The sequence below is a fragment of the Scomber japonicus genome, chromosome 1 (assembly GCF_027409825.1).
Source record: "Scomber japonicus isolate fScoJap1 chromosome 1, fScoJap1.pri, whole genome shotgun sequence".
Lineage (NCBI taxonomy): Eukaryota > Metazoa > Chordata > Actinopteri > Scombriformes > Scombridae > Scomber > Scomber japonicus.
In genome coordinates, this window is record NC_070578.1 from 37,161,006 (window position 1) to 37,181,955 (window position 20,950).

The 20,950-nt window shown below is 40.8% G+C and overlaps 2 protein-coding genes across 2 annotated transcripts in view; both read left to right on the forward strand.

Moving 5' to 3' along the window:
• Positions 1–4,583, forward strand: part of LOC128364927 (NAD(P)H dehydrogenase [quinone] 1-like) — a 32,645-nt gene extending 28,062 nt beyond the window's left edge. Inside the window, exons 6-9 of the mRNA XM_053325579.1 lie at positions 603–733; positions 1,853–1,966; positions 3,179–3,280; positions 4,254–4,583. Of these exons, the coding sequence (XP_053181554.1) occupies positions 603–733; positions 1,853–1,966; positions 3,179–3,280; positions 4,254–4,583 (677 nt within the window). The remainder of the gene's footprint in view (positions 1–602; positions 734–1,852; positions 1,967–3,178; positions 3,281–4,253) is intronic.
• A 2,168-nt stretch (positions 4,584–6,751) lies between these two features.
• Positions 6,752–19,558, forward strand: LOC128355156 (gamma-aminobutyric acid receptor-associated protein-like 2). The gene is made up of 4 exons (XM_053315396.1): positions 6,752–6,987; positions 11,272–11,327; positions 12,050–12,222; positions 19,165–19,558. The coding sequence occupies exons 1-4, from the start codon at positions 6,954–6,956 to the stop codon at positions 19,256–19,258; spliced, it is 357 nt and encodes a 118-aa protein (XP_053171371.1). The 5' UTR covers positions 6,752–6,953; the 3' UTR covers positions 19,259–19,558.
• The last annotated feature ends 1,392 nt before the right edge of the window (positions 19,559–20,950 follow it).

Here is a 20,950-nt window from a genome sequence, read left to right on the forward strand (position 1 = left end):
TGGGCACTTCTGGTGCTTGACACGTTAATAAAAAAAATCAAATCAGATCAAAAAATCCTTCAGACCTAAAGAAGGTTATTATGTTCACATTGTTAGCTGATAAACAATTAAAAGTTATACTATAGTCTTTTTATCCCATGTACATACCAAAACCAACAATATGTTAGTTTATTAATCACTACTTCCTTCCTTTTGTCTGTACACTCATCCCCAAGCACATATTTTTTGTTTAAACAATCAATACTTTACTAAATCGGCTGTATCTGTAATGTTCAGTAAACGTTACTCAAACAGAAGGTAATAGTGCATTGGTTGGGGACTATTTTCAGCAGCGGATGAATCCACATTAGGTGCTCTAGTGAGTATTTCTTGCAGCAGGATGGTGTGTATGAGTCTGAATAAATCAACTAAAGTGTGTGTGTGTTCATGGTGATTAAGGAACATAGTGATTTAATAGTTTTTGGACAATAATGAAGGTCTAAGGCACAGAGGAATCAGGCTATAAATACACACAAAGTACTGATTTTGGGCTTTTCATGCTATTTTTTGCAGTTTCCAGATTTATCCTTCAAGTGCTGAGTGTGTTATTTATTCATTTCCAGGTGATCTGAAGAACCCGGTGCTTTTCCAGTATGGAGAGGAGACAATGCACGCCTGGATGGAGGATCGGCTCAGTGAGGACATCGTAGCCGAGCAGTGCAAAGTAGCAGAGGCCGAGCTCATCATCTTCCAGGTCAGAGGTCACTCAAATCTCTCGTCTGCCCTGTTTGTTGTTTATTATGTGCCGACCAAGCAGCAGCTACCACAGCTTGAGGCTGAAGTACCTTAAAGTGCCACAGATGATTAAGGTTAGCGTATAAGTTTTGGAAGTCGTCTCTCTGGCCTGATCGATCTAGCACCAACCCTTAGACCAGGGGGGTCAAACTCATTTTCATTAAAGGGCCACATAAAGCTTAATTTGATCTCATGTGGGCCGAACCATTAAAAGGAAGGAAGGGAGGGAGGGAGGGAGGGAGGGAGGGAGGAAGGAAGGAAGGAAGGGAGGGAGGGAGGGAAGAAGGAAGGAAGGAAAGAAAGATTGAAGAAAGGAGGGAAGAAAAGAATGAAGGCAGGAAGGATGGAAGGAAGGAAGGAAGGAAGGAAGGAAGGAAGGAAAAGAAGACAGTTAGGAAGGAAGGAAGGAAGGAAGGAGGACACATTGAATGAAGGTAGGAAGGGAGGGAAAGGGGGATGGGGGATAGGAAGGAAAGAAAGGTAAGAAGGAAGGAAGGAAGGAAGGAAGGAAGGAAGAAAGAAAGTGAGGAAGGATAGATGGAAGGAAGGAAGGAAGGAGCTAAGTGGGCTGGATTGATCAAAACTTCTCTATAGAAAGAAATCATTGTTTTTAATGAGTCATTATAGTCTAAATCACTACTTTGGGCACTCTAATAAGTGTGCTGGTAGTGATTTTGGAAATTATTGCTCCATTAATACAATTTAAAGACTTTTAGGAGCTTTGATGACTGAGTTTAATGTTACTTTATTACAAAATCTGCCATGTTAGCACAATTTATCTCAGATTTCTGTGTTTCTTAATTAAGGGTTTAAAGAAACTGATGAAGTCCCACTCTGATATGAACACACGTTAAACCATGAATCGACTGTTTATGGACATTTGGTCATTTACCCCGCAAAAAACATTCATACAAGATCATTCCTTTGCATTTAAACATTTCTAAACCAGAGCATCGGACCATTCAGACTACTTAATAAAACAAGGAACACAGATTCAGTAAATTATGGGATAAGCAAAGACAAAAAGAAAACAGTAAGCTAACTGCATTGATGTAGATTGTTGTGTGTTTTTCTGCAGTTTCCGTTGTACTGGTTCAGTGTGCCGGCCATCATGAAGGGTTGGATGGACAGAGTGCTGGCACAAGGCTTCGCTTTCTCCCTGGAGAAGATGTACGATAACGGCATCTTCAAGGTCTGTCTGAGGGGGGAATACGAAAGTAAACATACTGAACCAACACAGGACATAGAAAATGAAGATCTGACACAATGGATAATATAACAAGCTTTTAAAATACAACACATTGTTAAAGATGAAACCAGAAAGCAGTGTGTAGTCGGCTCACATTTCAGATGTCTATGAGTTGTTAACAGCTCCACCAAATACTGATTATTCCCTCTAAACTTCTCACATGCTTTCATTTCAATAAATGTTCAAATGATCCAATAAACTAGCTAACTGTATATAAAGTAGTATAAACTAGCTAACTGTATATAAAGTAGTATAAACTAGCTAACTGTATATAAAGTAGTATAAACTAGCTAACTGTATATAAAGTAGTATAAACTAGCTAGCTGTATATAAAGTAGTATAAACTAGCTAACTGTATATAAAGTAGTGTAAACTAGCTAACTGTATATAAAGTAGTGTAAACTAGCTAGCTGTATATAAAGTAGTATAAACTAGCTAACTGTATATAAAGTAGTATAAACTAGCTAGCTGTATATAAAGTAGTATAAACTAGCTAACTGTATATAAAGTAGTGTAAACTAGCTAACTGTATATAAAGTAGTATAAACTAGCTAACTGTATATAAAGTAGTATAAACTAGCTAGCTGTATATAAAGTAGTATAAACTAGCTCCACCTCCAGCAGCTACAACAGTAACATGCTGCTCTAACACTGATGCTTCACTGTTAATAATCTAATGATGTCATATATAATAATATATCACTACTTTTACTGTAATACTGCATACTACATCACTCATAATACTGCAGTACTTTTACTGTAATACTGCATACTACATCACTCATAATACTGCAGTACTTTTACTGTAATACTGCATACTACATCACTCATAATACTGCAGTACTTTTACTGTAATACTGCATACTACATCACTCATAATACTGCAGTACTTTTACTGTAATACTGCATACTACATCACTCATAATACTACATCGAGCTGTCTGAATACTTCTTCCGTCTCTGCAGATAATAAATGATATGCACTTCATAGGTCACATAAACACAATAGAGGTTGTGATTGAACGAGATATAATACAATAAACATGCAGTTCCTGTATTGTCCTAGCAGAACAGCACCCATGAGAGTAATTATGTTTTAGTGCTTCCTCTCATCACGCTGGTCGTACTGAAGTTCACTGTTGTGTTTCTCTAAAGGAAAAGAAAGCGATGTTGTCCTTCTCAACCGGAGCAACGCAGTCTATGTTCCACCCTGACGGCATCAACGGAGACATCAACGTCACACTGTGGCCTCTGCAGGTGAGTATCAACAGCGTGTTTAAGCAGAAAAAAAACAGTTTCCCATCATTAACAGAGTGTTAAATATCATTACATCCAGTCAAATGTGTAGTATAGTGTGTAAATAGTGCAAACAAACCAACATTTTGACACTACTCTTTCTTCTGCACTATTAGATGATGAAGTCACTTGGTATTAATAAGTGTTAATAATTAATTAATAAGTGCAGTCAGGTGTCCATATGATCAGTGAAAGAGGTTCACATCCTTCAAATGTGTTTTCAATGTAAAGTGATGGAGGACTAAATCCACAGTGTTTCCACACAGTCATTTTAAAGTCTCTGATCAGCTTCTATTGAGCTTCATCAGTGTGAGTTACTATAGTTATTATAGTTACTATGGTAACAGTGTGAGTTACTATAGTTATTATAGTTACTATGGTAACAGTGTGAGTTAGTCATATCAAGTGATATCTGACACATTTACAGTCTTTTTAGCATCAGATTCCCTAGGAAGAAGGAAGGAAGAAAGGAAGGGAGGAAGAAAGAAGGAAAAGAGGGAGGAAGTAGGGGAGGAAAGGAAAGGAGGAAGGGAGTGCAGACGGAGGAAAGAAGGAAGGAAGGAAGGTAGGAGGGGAGAAGAAAGGAAAAGAGGAAGGGAGGAAAGAAAGAAAGAAGGACAGAGGAAATAAGGAAGGGAGGAAGAAGGAAGGAAAAGAGGGAGGAAGGAAGGGAGGAAAGGAAAGGAAAGGAGGGAGGGAGAAAAGGAAGGAAAAGAGGAAGGGAGGAAAGAAAGAAAGAAGGACAGAGGAAATAAGGAAGGGAGGAAGAAGGAAGGAAAAGAGGGAGGAAAGGAAAGGAGGAAGGGAGTACGGACGGAGGAAAGAAGGAAGGAAGGAAGGAGGGAGAAAAGGAAGGAAGGAAGGAAGGAAGGAAGGAAGGAAAGACGGAACAGTCAAATTACTAAACATGGTATTCCTCCTTCTTCTCTTTCAGAACGGCACGCTGCACTTCTGTGGATTTCAGGTTCTGCCTCCTCAGATCTTCTGGAGTCCGGGTCACTGCCCCCCCGCGGTGCGGACGGCGATGCTAGACGGGTGGCGCGCCCGGCTGAAAGGACTGTCGGCCGAAAAGTGTTTGACCTTTGCCCCCTGCGAGCTGTTTGACCTCAGCTTCCAAGGGGGGTTCATGCTGCGGCCCGAGGTGAAGGAGGAGAGAGAGTCGCAGCCCTACGGCATCTCGACCGGACATCATTTAGGGAAACCGTTGCCGCCCGACAACCAAACCAAAGCTCAACCTGCAGCAGAGGAGAACAACAGGAAGTAGAAACCTCGTCTTCACTCATCAACCATCCATATGATCACTTTAACCCTCTTTCCTCCCTCCCTTCCTTCCTTCTTTCCTTCTTCCTTCCCCCCTTCTCTCTTTCCTTCCTTCTTTCCCCCCTCCTTTCCTTTCCTTCCTCCATCCTTTCCTTCCTTCTTCCTTCCATCCCTCCTTCTCTCTTTCTTTCCTCCCTCCCTCCCTCCCTCCTTTCCTTCCTTCCATCCTTCCTTCTCTCTTTCTTTCCTCCCTCCTTTCCTTCCTCCCTACTTTACTTCCCTCCTTCCCTTCCTTCTTCCTTCCATCCCTCCTTTCCTTCCTCCTCTCCTTCCTCCCTCCCTCCTTTCCTTCCTTCTTCCCTCCTTCTCTCTTTCCTTCTTCCTCCCTCCTTTCCTTTACTATCCTTTCCTTCCTTCTTCCTTCCCTCCTTCTTTCCTTCCTTCTTCCTTCCTCCCTTCCTTCCTTCCTTCCTTCCTTGACTCGAGGACAACAGGAGGGTTAAAAACCAGAAAACATGTGATTTAATTTTACTTTTATGTTTACTGAAGTCTCAAACACTGCACACTTCCACATATGTTTGATAACACTGTAAGATTTGAGATATTATATCAGTATATTTCTCTTAATTCTTTTGGTTTCTATGTTTTTTTGTTTTTTTTAATCTTTGGGGTTACATGGATGTTTTTGTCTTTTTATATATATTGGTTGAGGAAGCCCCTCTTTGTACTGTATGTATATCTGATGAAGGTCGGACGGACTGAAACGTTGTGATTTAATAAATATTCCAGCAGGAAGTGAAACAGTGTCCATGTGAGTCTTCTTCATTGTTTTCATGTTTACTGAAACTGAAATAAAATGAGTTAGATCAGAGGTGTCAAACATGCGGCCCATGGGCCAGAACCGGCCCGCCGAGGGGTCCACATCGGCCCAATTTCCTTCCTGTCTTTTTTTCCTCCCTTTCCTTCTTTCTTTTTTCCTTCTTTCCTTCCTTCTGTCCTTCCTTCCATCTGTCCTTCCTTCTGTCCTTCCTTCCTTCCTTCCTTCCTCCCTTTCTTTCTTTTTTCCTTCGTTCCTTCCTTCCTTCCTTCCATCTGTCCTTCCTTCCTTCCTTTCTTTCTTTCTTTTTTCCTTCCTTCCTTCCTTCCTTCCTTCCTTCCTTCCTTCCTTCCTTCTTCCCTCCTTCCTTCCATCTTTTTAATGATCCGGCCCACATGAGATCAAATTGGACTGTATGTGGCCCTTGAATGAAAATTAGTTTGACACCTCTGATTTAGATCAATGACTTGAATCTATTTTTATTGAGATGCATAACAGGTTGATTTTTTAAAATTTACATTTGAGTCCATTAGGGTTTTTTTTTATTGTGTCCATGTGGTTTAGTTCAAATTTAAAGGGTTACAATGCGAAAGTAAATGTTTTAATAACTTGCACACGTCATTTTTTTGTGGACTCAGCATCAAATTTCTGCTTTTAATCCATTTTGAGAGAATATATTAGAGGATTATGGCAAAAATGTCTAAGTGGTGTAACCATAAAAACTTTGTACCAAATAATTCAACTTGCTTAAAAACAGTAAATAGTCAATAAAACACCATATCAACTAGTTTGGCATGATCTTACATTATAACTTTTTTATATTAAATAAAGCTAATGGAATAATTGTTCTAAATATTACATTTATATTACACACACACACACACATACACACACACACACACACATATATATATATATGGACACAAGACTTGAGAAAATGAAACTGAACTTTCCTCCACTAGTAAAACTGTTTTGTCATGCTGTTGATGACGTTATTGTTTTTACTATTACTATTCATTTATTGTACAATTTCAATGTGACTTTAACAATACAATTATTAATCTGCTGATAATAAAATAAATATATGATGGTGGGTTATTTATTATTATTATTATTTATTAGTAAAATCTACTTAAAATAAAAATCGAGGCGTTAGTAGTAGTAGTAGTAGTGGATAATGCTAGGCTCTCGCTCCTCCCTCCACCCCTTCTGTATGCAGAGGAGTTGGAACATTCCCGGAGTGACGTCACCGCAGTCGCAGCGTTTCGAGCCAGGTGACGTCACTCCCGGACCGTACCATCTGCGTTCTGACTGTAAAGAGGGACGTTGTTGTTGTTTTTTGCTATAGAGTGAGTGAGAGAGAGAGAGAGGCAGCTGCTGTAACCGCTTCAACACCGATTTAAGACTTCCTTAAATTCAAAAAGGATACAAGTGGTGGTGGTGAACAACAGAAAGAAGAACAGATAAGATATTTAAACACTTCAAATTAACCTTTAAGTTGTGTTTTTATAATCAGCTGCATCGAGTGGAAAAAGACAAGAAGGCCCCTGCGGAAACATGAAATGGATGTTCAAAGAGGATCACTCCTTGGGTAAGGGAGGAGGGAGATGTTATTTTTTAGTACACCCGAGTGATTAAAACACCTAAACATTCATATTATACCATTAACAAGCATTTTATACCTCTAGTTTTACCATAAATTGGAGTTAAATGTGCAGAAAATGTCCCTTTAAACTACGTGTTGTCGTGAAGAGTGGCCTGTTGTTTTAGGCTTTTCTTTTTTTTTGGTTGAGTTTAATTTGGACATACAGCTTATAAATATTAATGTCAGCTCATGCAAAACATAAAACACATATCTTATAAATAGATGCTTTAAAGGTTGTGTGTGTGTGTGTGTGTGTCATTGTTCTTATTTTCCATAACAGGATATTGGCACATTAAAGCTGCAGCTAAGCTCCTTTCTTTCTCTCTGCACTGTGTCGACTGTTTACAGCTGGATATTAAACATGTTTTATTTAGTTATTTAGTTATTTATTAATTTATATAAGTGTCTTGTTCATGTAGGTTAAACAGAACAGGATATTATCACACTGCCATAAACTGGAGGCCTGAGAGAGTTGATATATGGTTGAACATTTAAAAGGCCTGCAGGCAGCTTTTGTTTGTTTGTTTTGCATCTAATCTTCTAGTATGAGTTGAATAATGAGTCTTATTCATGCTTAAAATAGATATTAGTGTTAATAAACTGACTAAGCTTTAACCTCCTGAGACCTGAGCTTTTGTTTTGGATGTATTTTTAAATTTCTCTTTAGATATTTAGGGTTTAGTAAGAGCAGATAAATACAAAAACTAAGCATAGTATTATAATATTTGAGCAGGATGTAGATTTATAATAATAATAATAATAATAATAATAATTTACAGAGCACTTTTCATACAAGGCTGAAAGGGCTTTACAGAAAAAAACAATAAAACAGAATAAAAAACAGAGGGTTTGTAAAAATGAGACAATTTAAAAAATGTAATAATAATATAAATACATAAAATAAGACATGAATTTATTTAACTCTATAACATAATTCACCGGTGTGTGTATAAAACTATTTATTTCCTTACATTTATATCTTCCTTTTGAACAAATGATAATAAAGTCCCAATGTCCTCAGACGAGTACTTCCTGATTATCGGTATCGTAGTTTCTTGCTGTTGCTAAAATTAGTCAAATGTGTATCAAACTAAAAAGTTATTAACCATAAATACATAAGTTTAATAAAATTTTAGATGGTTTTGAACTAGATCCATATTTGTCCTACTGTTTTTTTTACACTGTAATGTGCTTTTGTGACCACTAGGTGGCACAAAAAGGTGATAAGGAACAAACCCAAAATATATTTAAATAACAATAATAATTTAAATAACTTTGCCAAATTAAAATAAAAGGACTATCAATCAATCTACCAAAAGACTTTATTAATATAGCAGCGTTTAATTCAGGTTAATGTCGTTCAAAGTGCTTTAATAAGAAAACATGACAGAAATAATAAGATGAGGAAATATTAGCTGAACATTGAAAGAGATGAAGTCAGAGACAGCATCTGTTCATTTATCTTCATGCTAAGCAGTAAATTATAAACCTTAAAAAAGCAGCTCATCATATAATATGGATTTAATCTATATATATATGTATATTAATGCCTTTTTTCACCCAGAATTCAAATTAAACAAACTTATTAATCAAACTACAAAGTTATTAACCATAAATAAATAACTTTAATAAAATTTTAGATGGTTTTGCACTAGATCCATATTTGTCCTACTATCTGGTTTTTTTTACACTGTAATGTGATTTTGTGACCACTAGGGGGCACAAAAAGGTGATAAGGAAGTAGGACAGCGGGTGAAAGTTAAGTAGATGAAATAATGGTTAAATAATTTTGCCACATTAAAATAAAAGGACTATTAATCAAGCTACCAAAAGACTTTATTAATATAGCAGCGTTTAATTCAGGTTAATGTCGTTCAAAGTGCTTTAATAAGAAAACATGACAGAAAGAGATGAAGTCAGAGACAGCATCTGTTCATTTATCTTCATGCTAAGCAGTACATTTTAAACCTTAAAAAAGCAGCTCATCATATAATATGGATTTAATCTTTAATCATCTGTGATACAGTATTGTGTATATATATATATTTAGTCAAGCCCGAAATTATTCATACCTCTGGCAAATTTTGACTTAAAGTTACTTTTATTCAACCAGCAAGTTGTTTTTTGACCGGAAGTGACACAGGCGTCTCCAAGAAGATAAAAAGACGATGTACAAAAGGCATCATTGTGGTAAAAAAAATATTTCAGTCAGCTTTTATTTACATTTGAACAAAAAGTGGCATGTCCAAAAGGGGGTATGAATAATTTCGGGCTTGACTGTATATATATATAGAAATGCCTTTTTTCACCCAGAATTCAAATTAAACAAACTTATTAATCAAACTACAAAGTTAATAAGCATAAATACATAAGTTTAATAAAATTTTAGATGGTTTTGAACTAGATCCATATTTGTCCCACTATCTGGTTTTTTTTACACTGTAATGAGCTTTTGTGACCACTAGGGGGCACAGAAAGGTGATAAGGAAGTAGGACAGCGGGTCAGAGTTAAGTAGATGAAGAATAACGTTTAGCAAACCCAAAATATATTTAAATAACAATAATAATTTAAATAACTTTGCCAAATTAAAATAAAAGGACTATCAATCAATTTACCAAAAGACTTTATTAATATAGCAGCGTTTAATTCAGATTAATGTCGTTCAAAGTGCTTCACAAGTTGATAACAAGACAGAAGAAGTGACATAAAGAAAAGGTATAAAAATGATTAGAGGACAAACAAAAGAGAAAAACTTGAGACCATAGGCTCCTTCCTTCTTCAATATTCATATTTTCTAGCTCTGGGTGCAAAAAAGGATCGATTGCAGGTTCATTTGACAGGAGATGTTTCGATAGTACTTGGTGTCGATGTATTTCGGTTGATACCTTATTGATATGAGATGGTCTATAATAATGGATGGATGGATGGATGGATGGATAGATGGATAGATGGATAGATAGATAGATAGATAGATAGATAGATAGATAGATAGATGGATGGATGGATGGATGGATGGATGGATGGATGGATATACTTTTATTGATCCCAAGCTGGGAACTTACAGTGCAGCAGCAGCAGCAGCATTACACACAGTGGCGATAACTAACATATAATATAAGAATATAAAGAACAAATTATATATAATAAAATAGCAAATGAAATAAATACAATGTAATGTACTAAAGTAGGCCTATATACAACTAATTCCTTCTTCCCTCCTTCTCTCTTTCTTTCCTCCCTCCTTTCCTTCCTTCCTACTTTACTTCCCTCCTTCCCTTCCTTCTTCCTTCCATCCCTCCTTCTCTGTTTCTTTCCTCCCTCCTTTCCTTCCTCCCTCCTTTCCTCTCCTTTCCTTTCCTTTCCTTTCCTTTCCTCCCCCCCTCCTTTCCTTCCTTCTTCCCTCCTTCTCTTTCTTTCCTCCCTCCCTCCTTTCCTTCCCTCCTTCCCTTCCTTCTTCCTTCCATCCCTCCTTCTCTCTTTCTTTCCTCCCTCCTTTCCTTCCTCCCTCCTTTCCTTCCATCTTCCTTCCTCCCTCCTTTCCTTTCCTTTCCTTTCCTTTCCTACCTTCCTTCCTTCCTTCCCTCCTTCTCTCTTTCTTTCCTCCCTCCTTCTTTCCTTCTTCCTTCCCTCCTTCTCTCTTTCCTTCTTCCCCCTCCCTCCTTTCCTTCCTTCTTCCCTCCTTCTCTCTTTCCTTCCTCCCTACTTTACTTCCCTCCTTCCCTTCCTTCTTCCTTCCATCCCTCCTTCTCTCTTTCTTTCCTCCCTTCCTCCCTCCTTTCCTTCCTTCTTCCCTCCTTCTCTTTCTTTCCTCCCTCCCTCCCTCCCTCCTTTCCTTCCTCCCTCCTTTACTTCCCTCCTTCCCTTCCTTCTTCCTTCCATCCCTCCTTCTCTCTTTCTTTCCTCCCTCCTTTCCTTCCTCCCTCCTTTCCTTCCATCTTCCTTCCTCCCTCCTTTCCTTTCCTTTCCTGTCCTCCCTTCCTCCCTCCTTTCCTTTCCTGTCCTCCCTTCCTCCCTCCTTTCCTTCCTTCTTCCTATATATAAATGTATATAAATGTTTTATAGAAGCTTGAAAGGATGAGGAGTGACACATGTGGAGGTTTAACTCGTCAACAGTAGTGAGTGTTTCAACTCAGCCGTCAAGACATCGACCTGCGTCCGTCACCGGTCGAGAGATTTCAACCTGAAACATAAACCTGACTAACATGAATGTTTCTGTTCTTGTCCTGCAGAACATCGATGCATAGAGTCAGCCAAAATCCGCAACAAGTACCCTGACAGGGTCCCGGTGAGTTAAAAAACCAACACCACCAATTTTTTAACCCTCCTGTTGTCCTTGAGTCAAGGAAGGAAAGGAGGGAAGGAAGGAGGGAAGGAAGAAGGAAGAAAGGAGAAAGGAGAAAGGGAGGAAAGAAAGAGAGAAGGAAGGAGGGAGGAAGGAAGGAGGGAAGGAAGGAAGGAAGGAAGGGGGAAGGGAAGGAGAAAGGGAGGAAAGGGAGGAAAGAAATAGAGAAGGAGGAAGGAAGGGAGGAAGGAAGGAAGGAGGGAAGGAAGAAGGAAGGAAAGGAGAAAAGGAGGAAAGAAATAGAGAAGGAGGGAGGAAGGAAGGAAGGAGGGAGGGAGGAAGGAAGGAAGGGAAGGAAAGAAGGAAGGAAGGAAAGGGGAAGGAAAGAAGGAAGGAGGGAGGAAGGAAAAGAGGGAGGGAGGAAGGAAGGAAGGAAGGAGGGAAGGAAGGAGGGAGGGAGGGAGGGAGGGAGGGAGGAAGGAAGGAAGGAAAGAAGGAAGGAAAGGAGGAAGGAGGAAGGAAAGGAGGTCAAACAAGTCAAAACAGACTGGGTCAATTTGACCCGGGAGGATGACACGAGGGTTAAAAGAAGTTCAGTTTGAGTCGGCGTGTCGGCTGTAATCGTGTGTGTGTGTGTGTGTGTGTGTGTGTGTGTGTGTGTGTGTGTGTGTGTGTGTGTGTGTGTGCGTGTGCGTGTGTGTGTGCTTCCTGTTGTGGTTCGGCAGGTGATCGTAGAGAAAGTGTCGGGGTCGCAGATAGTGGACATCGATAAGAGGAAGTACCTGGTCCCCTCCGACATCACAGTGGCTCAGTTCATGTGGATCATCAGGAAACGCATCCAGCTGCCCTCAGAGAAGGCCATCTTCCTGTTTGTGGACAAGACGGTGCCTCAGTCCAGGTGAGGGCCGGGATACAGGAGGAGGGGTCCAGTACCAGTACCGGCACCAGTACCAGTACCAGTACCAGTACCAGTCCCAGTACCAGTACCGACTGACTGGTACTGGACCTCATGAAACTTAGCACCAGGCTGAGAGTAAACTGCACCATTCTGTAGATGCTTAGATAACTTTATGGGCTAGTTTTTACCTTGAGCTTGGAAGGAAGGAAGGAAGGAAGGGAAGAGAAGACAGATGGAAGGAAGGAAGAGAAGACAGGAAGGAAGGAAGGGAAGGAAAAGAAAACAGATGGAAGGAAAGAAGGGAAGAGAAGACAGACAGGAAGGAAGGAAGGAAGGGAGGGAAAAGAAGACAGATGGAAGGAAAGAAGGGAAGACTGGAAGGAAGGAAGGGAGGGAAAAGAAGACAGATGAAAGGAAGAGAAGACAGGAAGGAAGGAAGGGAGGGAGGGAGGGAGGGAAAAGAAGACAGATGGAAGGAAAGAAGGGAAGACCGGAAGGAAGGAAGGAAGGAAGGACCGGAAGGAAGGAAGGAAGGAAGGAAGGGAGGGAAAAGAAGACAGGAAGGAAGGAAGGAAGGAAGGAAGGGAGGGAAGACAGATGGAAGGAAGAGAAGACAGGAAGGAAGGAAGGAAGGAAGGAAGGAAGGGAAGGAAGACAGATGGAAGGAAGGAAGGAAGGGAAGGAAGACAGATGGAAGGAAGGAAGGAAGGAAGGAAGGAAGGGAAAAGAAGACAGGAAGGAAGGAAGGAAGGGAGGAAGGGAGGGAAGACAGATGGAAGGAAGAGAAGACAGGAAGAGAAGACAGGAAGGAAGAGAAGACAGATGGAAGGAAGAGAAGACAGACAGGAAGGAAGGAAGGAAGAGAAGACAGATGGAAGGAAGAGAAGACAGGAAGGAAGGGAGGACAGGAAGGAAGGAAGAGAAGGAAGGAAGGGAGGAAGGGAAGAGAAGACAGATGGAAGGAAGATAAGGGAAGACCGGAAGGAAGGAAGGAAGGGAGGGAGGGAAAAGAAGACAGGAAGGAAGGAAGAGAAGACCTGAAGGAAGGAAGGAAGGAAGGGAAGAGAAGACAGATTGAAGGAAGGAAGGAAGGAAAGAAAGAGAAGACAGATGGAAGGAAGAGAAGACAGGAAGGAAGGAAGGAAGGAAGGAAGGAAAGAAAGAGAAGACAGATGGAAGGAAGAGAAGACAGGAAGGAAGGACAGACAGAAGGAAGGAAAAGAGGAAGAAGTAAACTGGGCCGGATTGGACCTCCCTTTCCTTCCTTCTTCCTCCTTCCTTCCTCCCTTCCTCCTTTCCTTCCTTCTTCCTCCCTTCCACCCTTCCTTGACTCGAGGACAACAGGAGGGTAAAAAGAATAATAATTTAAAAGAAGCCTAGTTAAGTTGTTAATTATGAAAATGAGCATCTTCCTTTTTACCAGATATATTTTGGTTTTAGGCTGTTGGTCGTACAAAATGATAAATTTGAAGACATCACCAAACGTTTTACAGGCCAAGATGAATAACGACCAACAGAGAAAATAATTAATAATAATATAAACAACACTAGTTTTAAATAAAGTGCTCATCGGTCCTCTCACAGCGTCACACTCACATGCTTTCATATGAACACAGAGAGACAGAAATAGTTCCTCCTCCTCCGCAGCACTCGGCCAATCAATCAATCAGGAAAGTTGTTGTGAGTGTCAGATTGTCACATTCGGAAAGTTAGGGGGATTTTCAAAGCGGAAAGGTTGTGTGTGTGTGTGGGGGGGGGGTGGGGGTGGCGGGGGGGTCATGTAGCCTCATAAACAAGCTGAACCAGATCTGAACTAGGCCATGCCCTCATCTGACATAAATCTGTCAAAATGATATCAGGTTAACCCTTATATACTGTTCATAGTCTACACCTGTGTTACCGGTCAGATTTGACCCGGTCTAAGAATCTCCTCATAAAAAGAGTCTAAACCAAATGTTGATCCACAGATGTGTTTAGAAAGCCTCAATAGTCGATAATCTGACTGATCAATAAATGTGATTAAACCTTTAATTCAGTATTTTTTAGCTTTAACACCACTAAACATCTCCTGTCCAGGTTCTTAAATGTGAGAATTTACTGCTCTTATTGATTATTACATGATAGTAAACTGACTATTTATTGGACATAAAACAGAATATTTAATGACGCCACTTTGTGCAGTTTTGAGAAAGAAAGGCAGCAAATTTGGACAATTACTGGATCTAATCTTAACCTCCCTATTAGTCTGGGTATCAGTGCTCAATACCTTTTAAGGTATCGACTGAAATAAAGCAATACCAAGTAGTATCAGACCCAGACCAGCCTCAATGGACAAAAGTAATAAGTATAGTAATTTCAGAATAAAATACATTTGGGATGTTTTTACAAGCTGTGAAATGTCAAAACGGCTCAAATTTGACCTGAACAGTATGTAAAGGTTAAACAGCGGGACTTTGGAAATCACCTTTTTAATTAGCTCTGTAACAATGTGACCTCATGATGTACAGAAACCTTCAGGGTCATATAAGGCTAAGTTAAGATTAAACCATCAGCAGTGAAGTCACATTTATGGCCCTGTTTCATTTTATTATTATCACTAGTCTAGACAGTTTGCCTTTTAATGTTTTCATGGAGATAAAAGTTGAAATATGGAAATGATTAACTACAGAGTGACATCCAGCGTTGAGCAGCAGTCATGCTTGTAAACACACCCAGCATGCCGATTTCTCTTCGTCATTACTCACTCAGCACTTTGAGCCAGTATTTTTAGAGCCGCCAGTGAGAGCAACAGGCCGGGAGGATTACAGTAGAGGAAGGGAAAGTGGCCTGTGTGGGGGCGGAGGAAGAAGAGGAGGAGGAGGAGGAGGAGGAGGAGGAGGAGGAGGAGGAGGAGGAGGAGGAGGAGGAGTAGAGGGAGGGGAGGGAGAAGGAAGGAAAGGAGGGAAGGAAGGAAGGAAGGAAAGGAAAGGAGGGTGGAAAGAAGGACAGAAGGAAGGGAAGGAAGGAAAGAAAGAAGGAAGGAAAGGGAGGAAGGAAGGAAGGAAGGAACAGAGAAAGGAGAAAGGAAGGAAGGAAGGAAGGACTGATGGAAGGAAGGAGGAATGGATGATGGAAGAAAGGGAGAAAGGAGCACTTTGAGCCAGTATTTTTAGAGCCGCCAGTGAGAGCAACAAGCTGGGAGGATTACAGTAGAGGAGGAGAGAGTCGCCTGTGTGGGGGCGGAGGAAGAAGAGGAGGAGGAGGAGGAGGAGGAGGAGGAGGAGGAGGAGGAGGAGGGGAGGGAGAAGGAAGGAAAGGAGGGAAGGAAGGAAGGAAGGAAGGAAGGACAGGAAAGGAGGGTGGAAAGAAGGACAGAAGGAAGGAAGGAAAGGAGGGTGGAAAGAAGGACAGAAGGAAGGAAAGAAAGAAGGAAGGAAAGGGAGGGAGGATGGAAGAAAGGAAGGACTGATGGAAGGAAGGCGGAATGGATGATGGAAGAAAGGGAGAAAGGAAGGAAGGAAGGAACAGAGAAAGGAGAAAGGAAGGAAGGAAGGACTGATGGAAGGAAGGAGGAATGGATGATGGGAGAAAGGAAGGAAGGAAGGAACAGAGAAAGGAGAAAGGAAGGAAGGAAGGAACAGAGAAAGGAGAAAGGAAGGAAGGAAGGAAGGACTGATGGAAGGAAGGAGGAATGGATGATGGAAGAAAGGGAGAAAGGAAGGAAGGAAGGAACAGAGAAAGGAGAAAGGAAGGAAGGACTGATGGAAGGAAGGAGGAAAGGATGATGGAAGAAAGGGAGAAAGGAAGGAAGGAAGGAACAGAGAAAGGAGAAAGGAAGGAAGGAAGGACTGATGGAAGGAAGGAGGAATGGATGATGGAAGAAAGGGAGAAAGGAAGGAAGGAAGGAACAGAGAAAGGAGAAAGGAAGGAAGGACTGATGGAAGGAAGGAAGGACTGATGGAAGGAAGGAGGAATGGATGATGGAAGAAAGGGAGAAAGGAAGGAAGGACTGATGGAAGGAAGGAAGGACTGATGGAAGGAAGGAGGAATGGATGATGGAAGAAAGGGAGGAAGGAGCACTTTGGGCCAGTATTTTTAGAGCCGCCAGTGAGAGCAACAAGCCGGGAGGATTACAGTAGAGGAGGGGAAAGTGGCCTGTGTGGGGGCGGAGGAGGAGGAGGAGGAGGAGGAGGAGGAGGAGGAGGAGGAGGAGGAGGAGGAGGAGTAGAGGGAGGGGAGGGAGAAGGAAGGAAAGGAGGGAAGGAAGGAAGGAAGGAAGTAAAGGAGGGTGGAAAGAAGGACAGAAGGAAGGAAAGAAAGAAAGAAGGAAGGAAAGGGAGGGAGGATGGAAGAAAGGAAGGACTGATGGAAGGAAGGACTGATGGAAGGAAGGAGGAATGGATGATGGAAGAAAGGGAGAAAGGAAGGAAGGAAGGAAGGAACAGAGAAAGGAGAAAGGAAGGAAGGAAGAAAGGAAGGAGGAATGGATGATGGAAGGAACAGAGAAAGGAGGAAGGAAGGAAGGAAGGAAGGAAGGACTGATGGAAGGAAGGAGGAATGGATGATGGAAGAAAGGGAGGAAGGAAGGAAGGAAGGAACAGAGAAAGGAGAAAGGAAGGAAGGAAGAAAGGAAGGACTGATGGAAGGAAGGAAGGATGGAAGGAAGGAAGGACTGATGGAAGGAAGGAGGAATGGATGATGGAAGAAAGGGAGGAAGGAGCACTTTGGGCCAGTATTTTTAGAGCCGCCAGTGAGAGCAACAAGCTGGGAGGATTACAGTAGAGGAGGGGAAAGTGGCCTGTGTGGGGGCGGAGGAGGAGGAGGAGGAGGAGGAGGAGGAGGAGGAGGAGGAGGAGGAGGAGGAGGAGGAGGAGGAGGAGGAGGAGGAGGAGGAGGAGGAGGAGTAGTAGTAGTAGAGGGAGACTCCAACCAGACTCTCGCCCCCGTTTCTACTGGAGTCTCACTAGCATGAGTCAGATCAATCCCAAAACCCCGTAAACATCACATGCTCGGTGATGTAATGATTAAGTGTTGCCTGCTTTTGTTTGTTGTTACCTCGGAAACGATCAATCAAACTAGTAAACATACCAGGTAATCATAATAAAAGCAGATTACATCATCAATAAATGGCTTTCTGGATATTAGACATTTATTGTCCATTCGGCTTAATTAATTTTCTCTCCCAGCAGCAGCCTTTTATCTGCCGCTTAACGCAACACACAGCAGAAAATGTGCAGAGATATTAGTGCTGAGCTGGTTACCATGACGACAGTTCACACATCACTTCCTGGTTTTTAATAATTAGTCAGTAAACTCAGCATCGTCTGACGCAGGCTGGAAACTCTGCACTTTTATTTACAGTTAAAACATTTCACCGTGTGTTTCAGCTTCTGTCAAACTAACAGAGCTGCGGCGGCTTCCTGTCTAAGCTTTTCAAAATAAAACCTTTGTTATTGAGCGCTATCTCATTATTATTAAAAATCGTTTCCCCTCCATTTTATTAGTTTTCAAGATCATTTGGCCCCTAAATCGTAATCACGATCATATTTCGATTAATTAAGCAGCCTTGAGTCAGAGGTGGATATGGTAAACACTAAGGGATAAAGGAAAAAGGCCCTGATTTGCATTTAGGCAATGTTTCAGAGTAAATTCAATGTGCTGTAAATGTGTTGGATGTGTAAACACACCCAGCATGCCGATTTCTCTTCGTCATTACTCAGCACTTTGAGCCAGTATTTTTAGAGCCGCCAGTGAGAGCAACAGGCCGGGAGGATTACAGAAGAGGAAGGGAAAGTGGCCTGTGTGGGGGCGGAGGAGGCGGAGGAGGAGGAGGAGGAGGAGCAGGAGTAGTAGTAGGAGGAGGAGGAGTAGAGGGAGACTCCAACCAGACTTATAAACTTGTTTTGGCTCTAAACCAGGAGACTCTCGCCCCCGTTTCTACTGGAGTCTCACTAGCATGAGTCAGATTGATCCCAAACCCCCGTAAACATCACATGCTCGGTGCTGTAATGATTAAGTGTTGCCTGCTTTTGTTGTTGTTACCTCGGAAACGATCAATCAAACTAGTAAACACACCAGGTAATCATAATAAGAGCAGATTATAGTTTTGGATCAACCAACTAAAATCCATAAATATTAAGTTTACTGTCAGAAAAGTAACAAATCAGCACTTTAGAGATGCTGTAAGCTGTAAATATTTGAAATTCTTTGCTTAAAAAAATTACTAAAATGAATCAAATAATCAGTTCATTGAGTGTTATGTGCTGCTGATATATGTTTTTGTGACAATGTGATGAAATAAATTGATTTGTTAAGTATTAGTTACTCAGAATTCACAGTTTTAGAAGATTTAAATTGTAATATCCCATCTAACCCTGTCATGATAAATACCTTTTATTTATTTATTTTACTTTTTTTTGTACATTTTCCCCTTTTAACAGCTGCACATAGTCTTTACACATATGTAAGATAACTGTAAAGCAGAGGTGTCAAACTTAAATTAGTTAAATTACATTAATTTAGATTAATTAAGCAGCTTTGAGTCAGAGGTGGATATAGAAAACGCTGAGGGATAAAGGACAAAGGCCCTGATTTGCATTTAGGCAATGTTTTAAAGTAAATTCAATATGCTGTAAATGTGTTAGATCTATCCTTATTTGACCATGGCTCTCATATGGCATCGTTATCTGTGTGGTTTAAAGACACATCTCCTTTTCAACGCATCCTGGACTCTCTGTCTACTCTCTCCACTGACATATGGGGGCTGCATATTTAAAAATCATCAACAGGAGGACACTACTCACTGAGCCAATGTGACATGAATAGACTCTTGGCTGCTAATGTGAAGTGTGTCAATACTGAGGTCAAAGGTCATGTCCATGTATCATATGATAAGTCCATATATAGACATGATGATGCTGTTATAATGGGTTGATAACGCTGCGTCTCCACTTCCTGTTTCAGCATCACGATGGGGCAGCTGTACGAGAAAGAGAAGGACGAGGACGGCTTTTTATACGTGGCTTACAGCGGTGAGAACACCTTTGGTTTTCAATAAAGCCGACGATGGTGACCGGCCTTACCGACACCCACCCACCCCAAACATCTAATCACAGCCCTGACTCGGCCCCCCCCCCCCCCTTCCCGCTGGGGAAACCCGCGGGAGGGAGAGAGAGAGAGAGAGAGAGAGAGATTCAGCGAACATGAACGCCACAGAAAGATTGACTTGACCGCTCACCTCGACTGGATAGAAGTTAAACGAGTGCACCGGTGTGTTTGTTCTGGCCCATGTTGCACCAGTTCTTTATAGGGTCATAGATTAAGTTGTGTATAGTGTGTTCAATCTCAATTCTTATCATTATTATTATTATTATTTGTTTTTGATGTTGTGATTTGAGTGTTTTTAGCTTTTTCTTTTCTTTTTTTTTTTTCCACCTTTGAAACGATATGCGTGTGAATGAGGGTTTTTTTTTTTTTTTGCTTTTTAGTTATGCTTTCTTCTTTAAAAGACAATATTTAAAAGAATTTTAATTTAATTATTTGAAGGTAAGGTAGCTGGATGACCTAACCAATAAAAATATTAAAGTTAAACTGGGTCCTTGTTTTTCTTTTGGTTTCATGACGACGATTAAATATATTTTTCAAGGGGAATAAAAACAATGTCTTTAGTAGTTCCAGTAAAAGTGAGACCGCACCCGTTAAAATGAGACATCGTCTGCTCCCTCTCTGTGGATAATGACCACAGAGACAAAATAGTAGCATCAGCAAAATATTATTGTAGAGAGATTATTGGTAATAGTATTGCATCAGATTATATCATCAGTGTGTGACTGTGTGTCACCCAGAATGTTTCCAGTTTTTTATTGAATTTGTTTTTCAAGCTTACAATTTTTTCTTTTTTCCTAAGGTAGTTCTGGCATAGCTTGGATGTATGTTCAACAAAATAGTAGCATCAGCAACAAAAATACTCCAAGCCATTTTCAGATACTTTGGGTAGATTATAATAACAATAATAATCAATCAATCAATCAATCTTTATTTGTATAGCGCCAAATCACAACAGAGTTATCTCAAGGCTCTTTCCACATAGAGCAGGTTCTAAACCGAACTCTTCAGGTTTTAACTTTAAAGAGACCCAACATTCCCACATGAGCAACAGTGGAGAGAAAAAACTCCCTTTTAACAGGAAGAACCCTCAGAACCAGACTCAGAGTGGGAGAACATCTGCCTCGACCGGTTGGGGTTGAGAGGAGAGAGGAAGGATAGAGGAGAGAAGCAAAATGCAAATCAACAATGAAGCTAGAGGGTCCGGGACTGGAATCTGTTATACGGACGTCTACAGGCCCAGATTACCTGTGAGACCAGAAAGCACAGACAACTCCGGGGAAGAAGTTTAGCTTATTGAATGCATTAATAGAACATGAATGTTAATGGATATAGATGGATGGATAGAGAGAGAGAGGGAGGAGGAGAGAGGAACTCAGTGCATCATGTGAGTCCCCCGGCAGTCTAAGCCTATAGCAGCATAAGCTAAGAGCTCTAAGAGCCCTAACTATAAGCTTTATCAAAAAGGAAAGTTTTAAGCCTACTCTTAAATGTAGAGAGGGTGTCTGCCCCTTGGACCAATAATAATAATAATAATAATAATAATAATAATAATAGCTTCAATTCACTGCTGAAAGTATCTGGATGACCTAACCAATAAAAATATAAAAATGAAACCACATCCTTTTTTCCCCCTTTATCTTTC

Coding starts and splice junctions, on each gene's coding strand:
- LOC128355156 (XM_053315396.1), top strand. CDS start 6,954: ATGAAATGGATGTTCAAAGAGGATCACTCCTTGG. Junction 6,988..11,271: donor CAAAGAGGATCACTCCTTGG/GTAAGGGAGGAG, acceptor CTTGTCCTGCAG/AACATCGATGCATAGAGTCA. Junction 11,328..12,049: donor AGTACCCTGACAGGGTCCCG/GTGAGTTAAAAA, acceptor GTGGTTCGGCAG/GTGATCGTAGAGAAAGTGTC.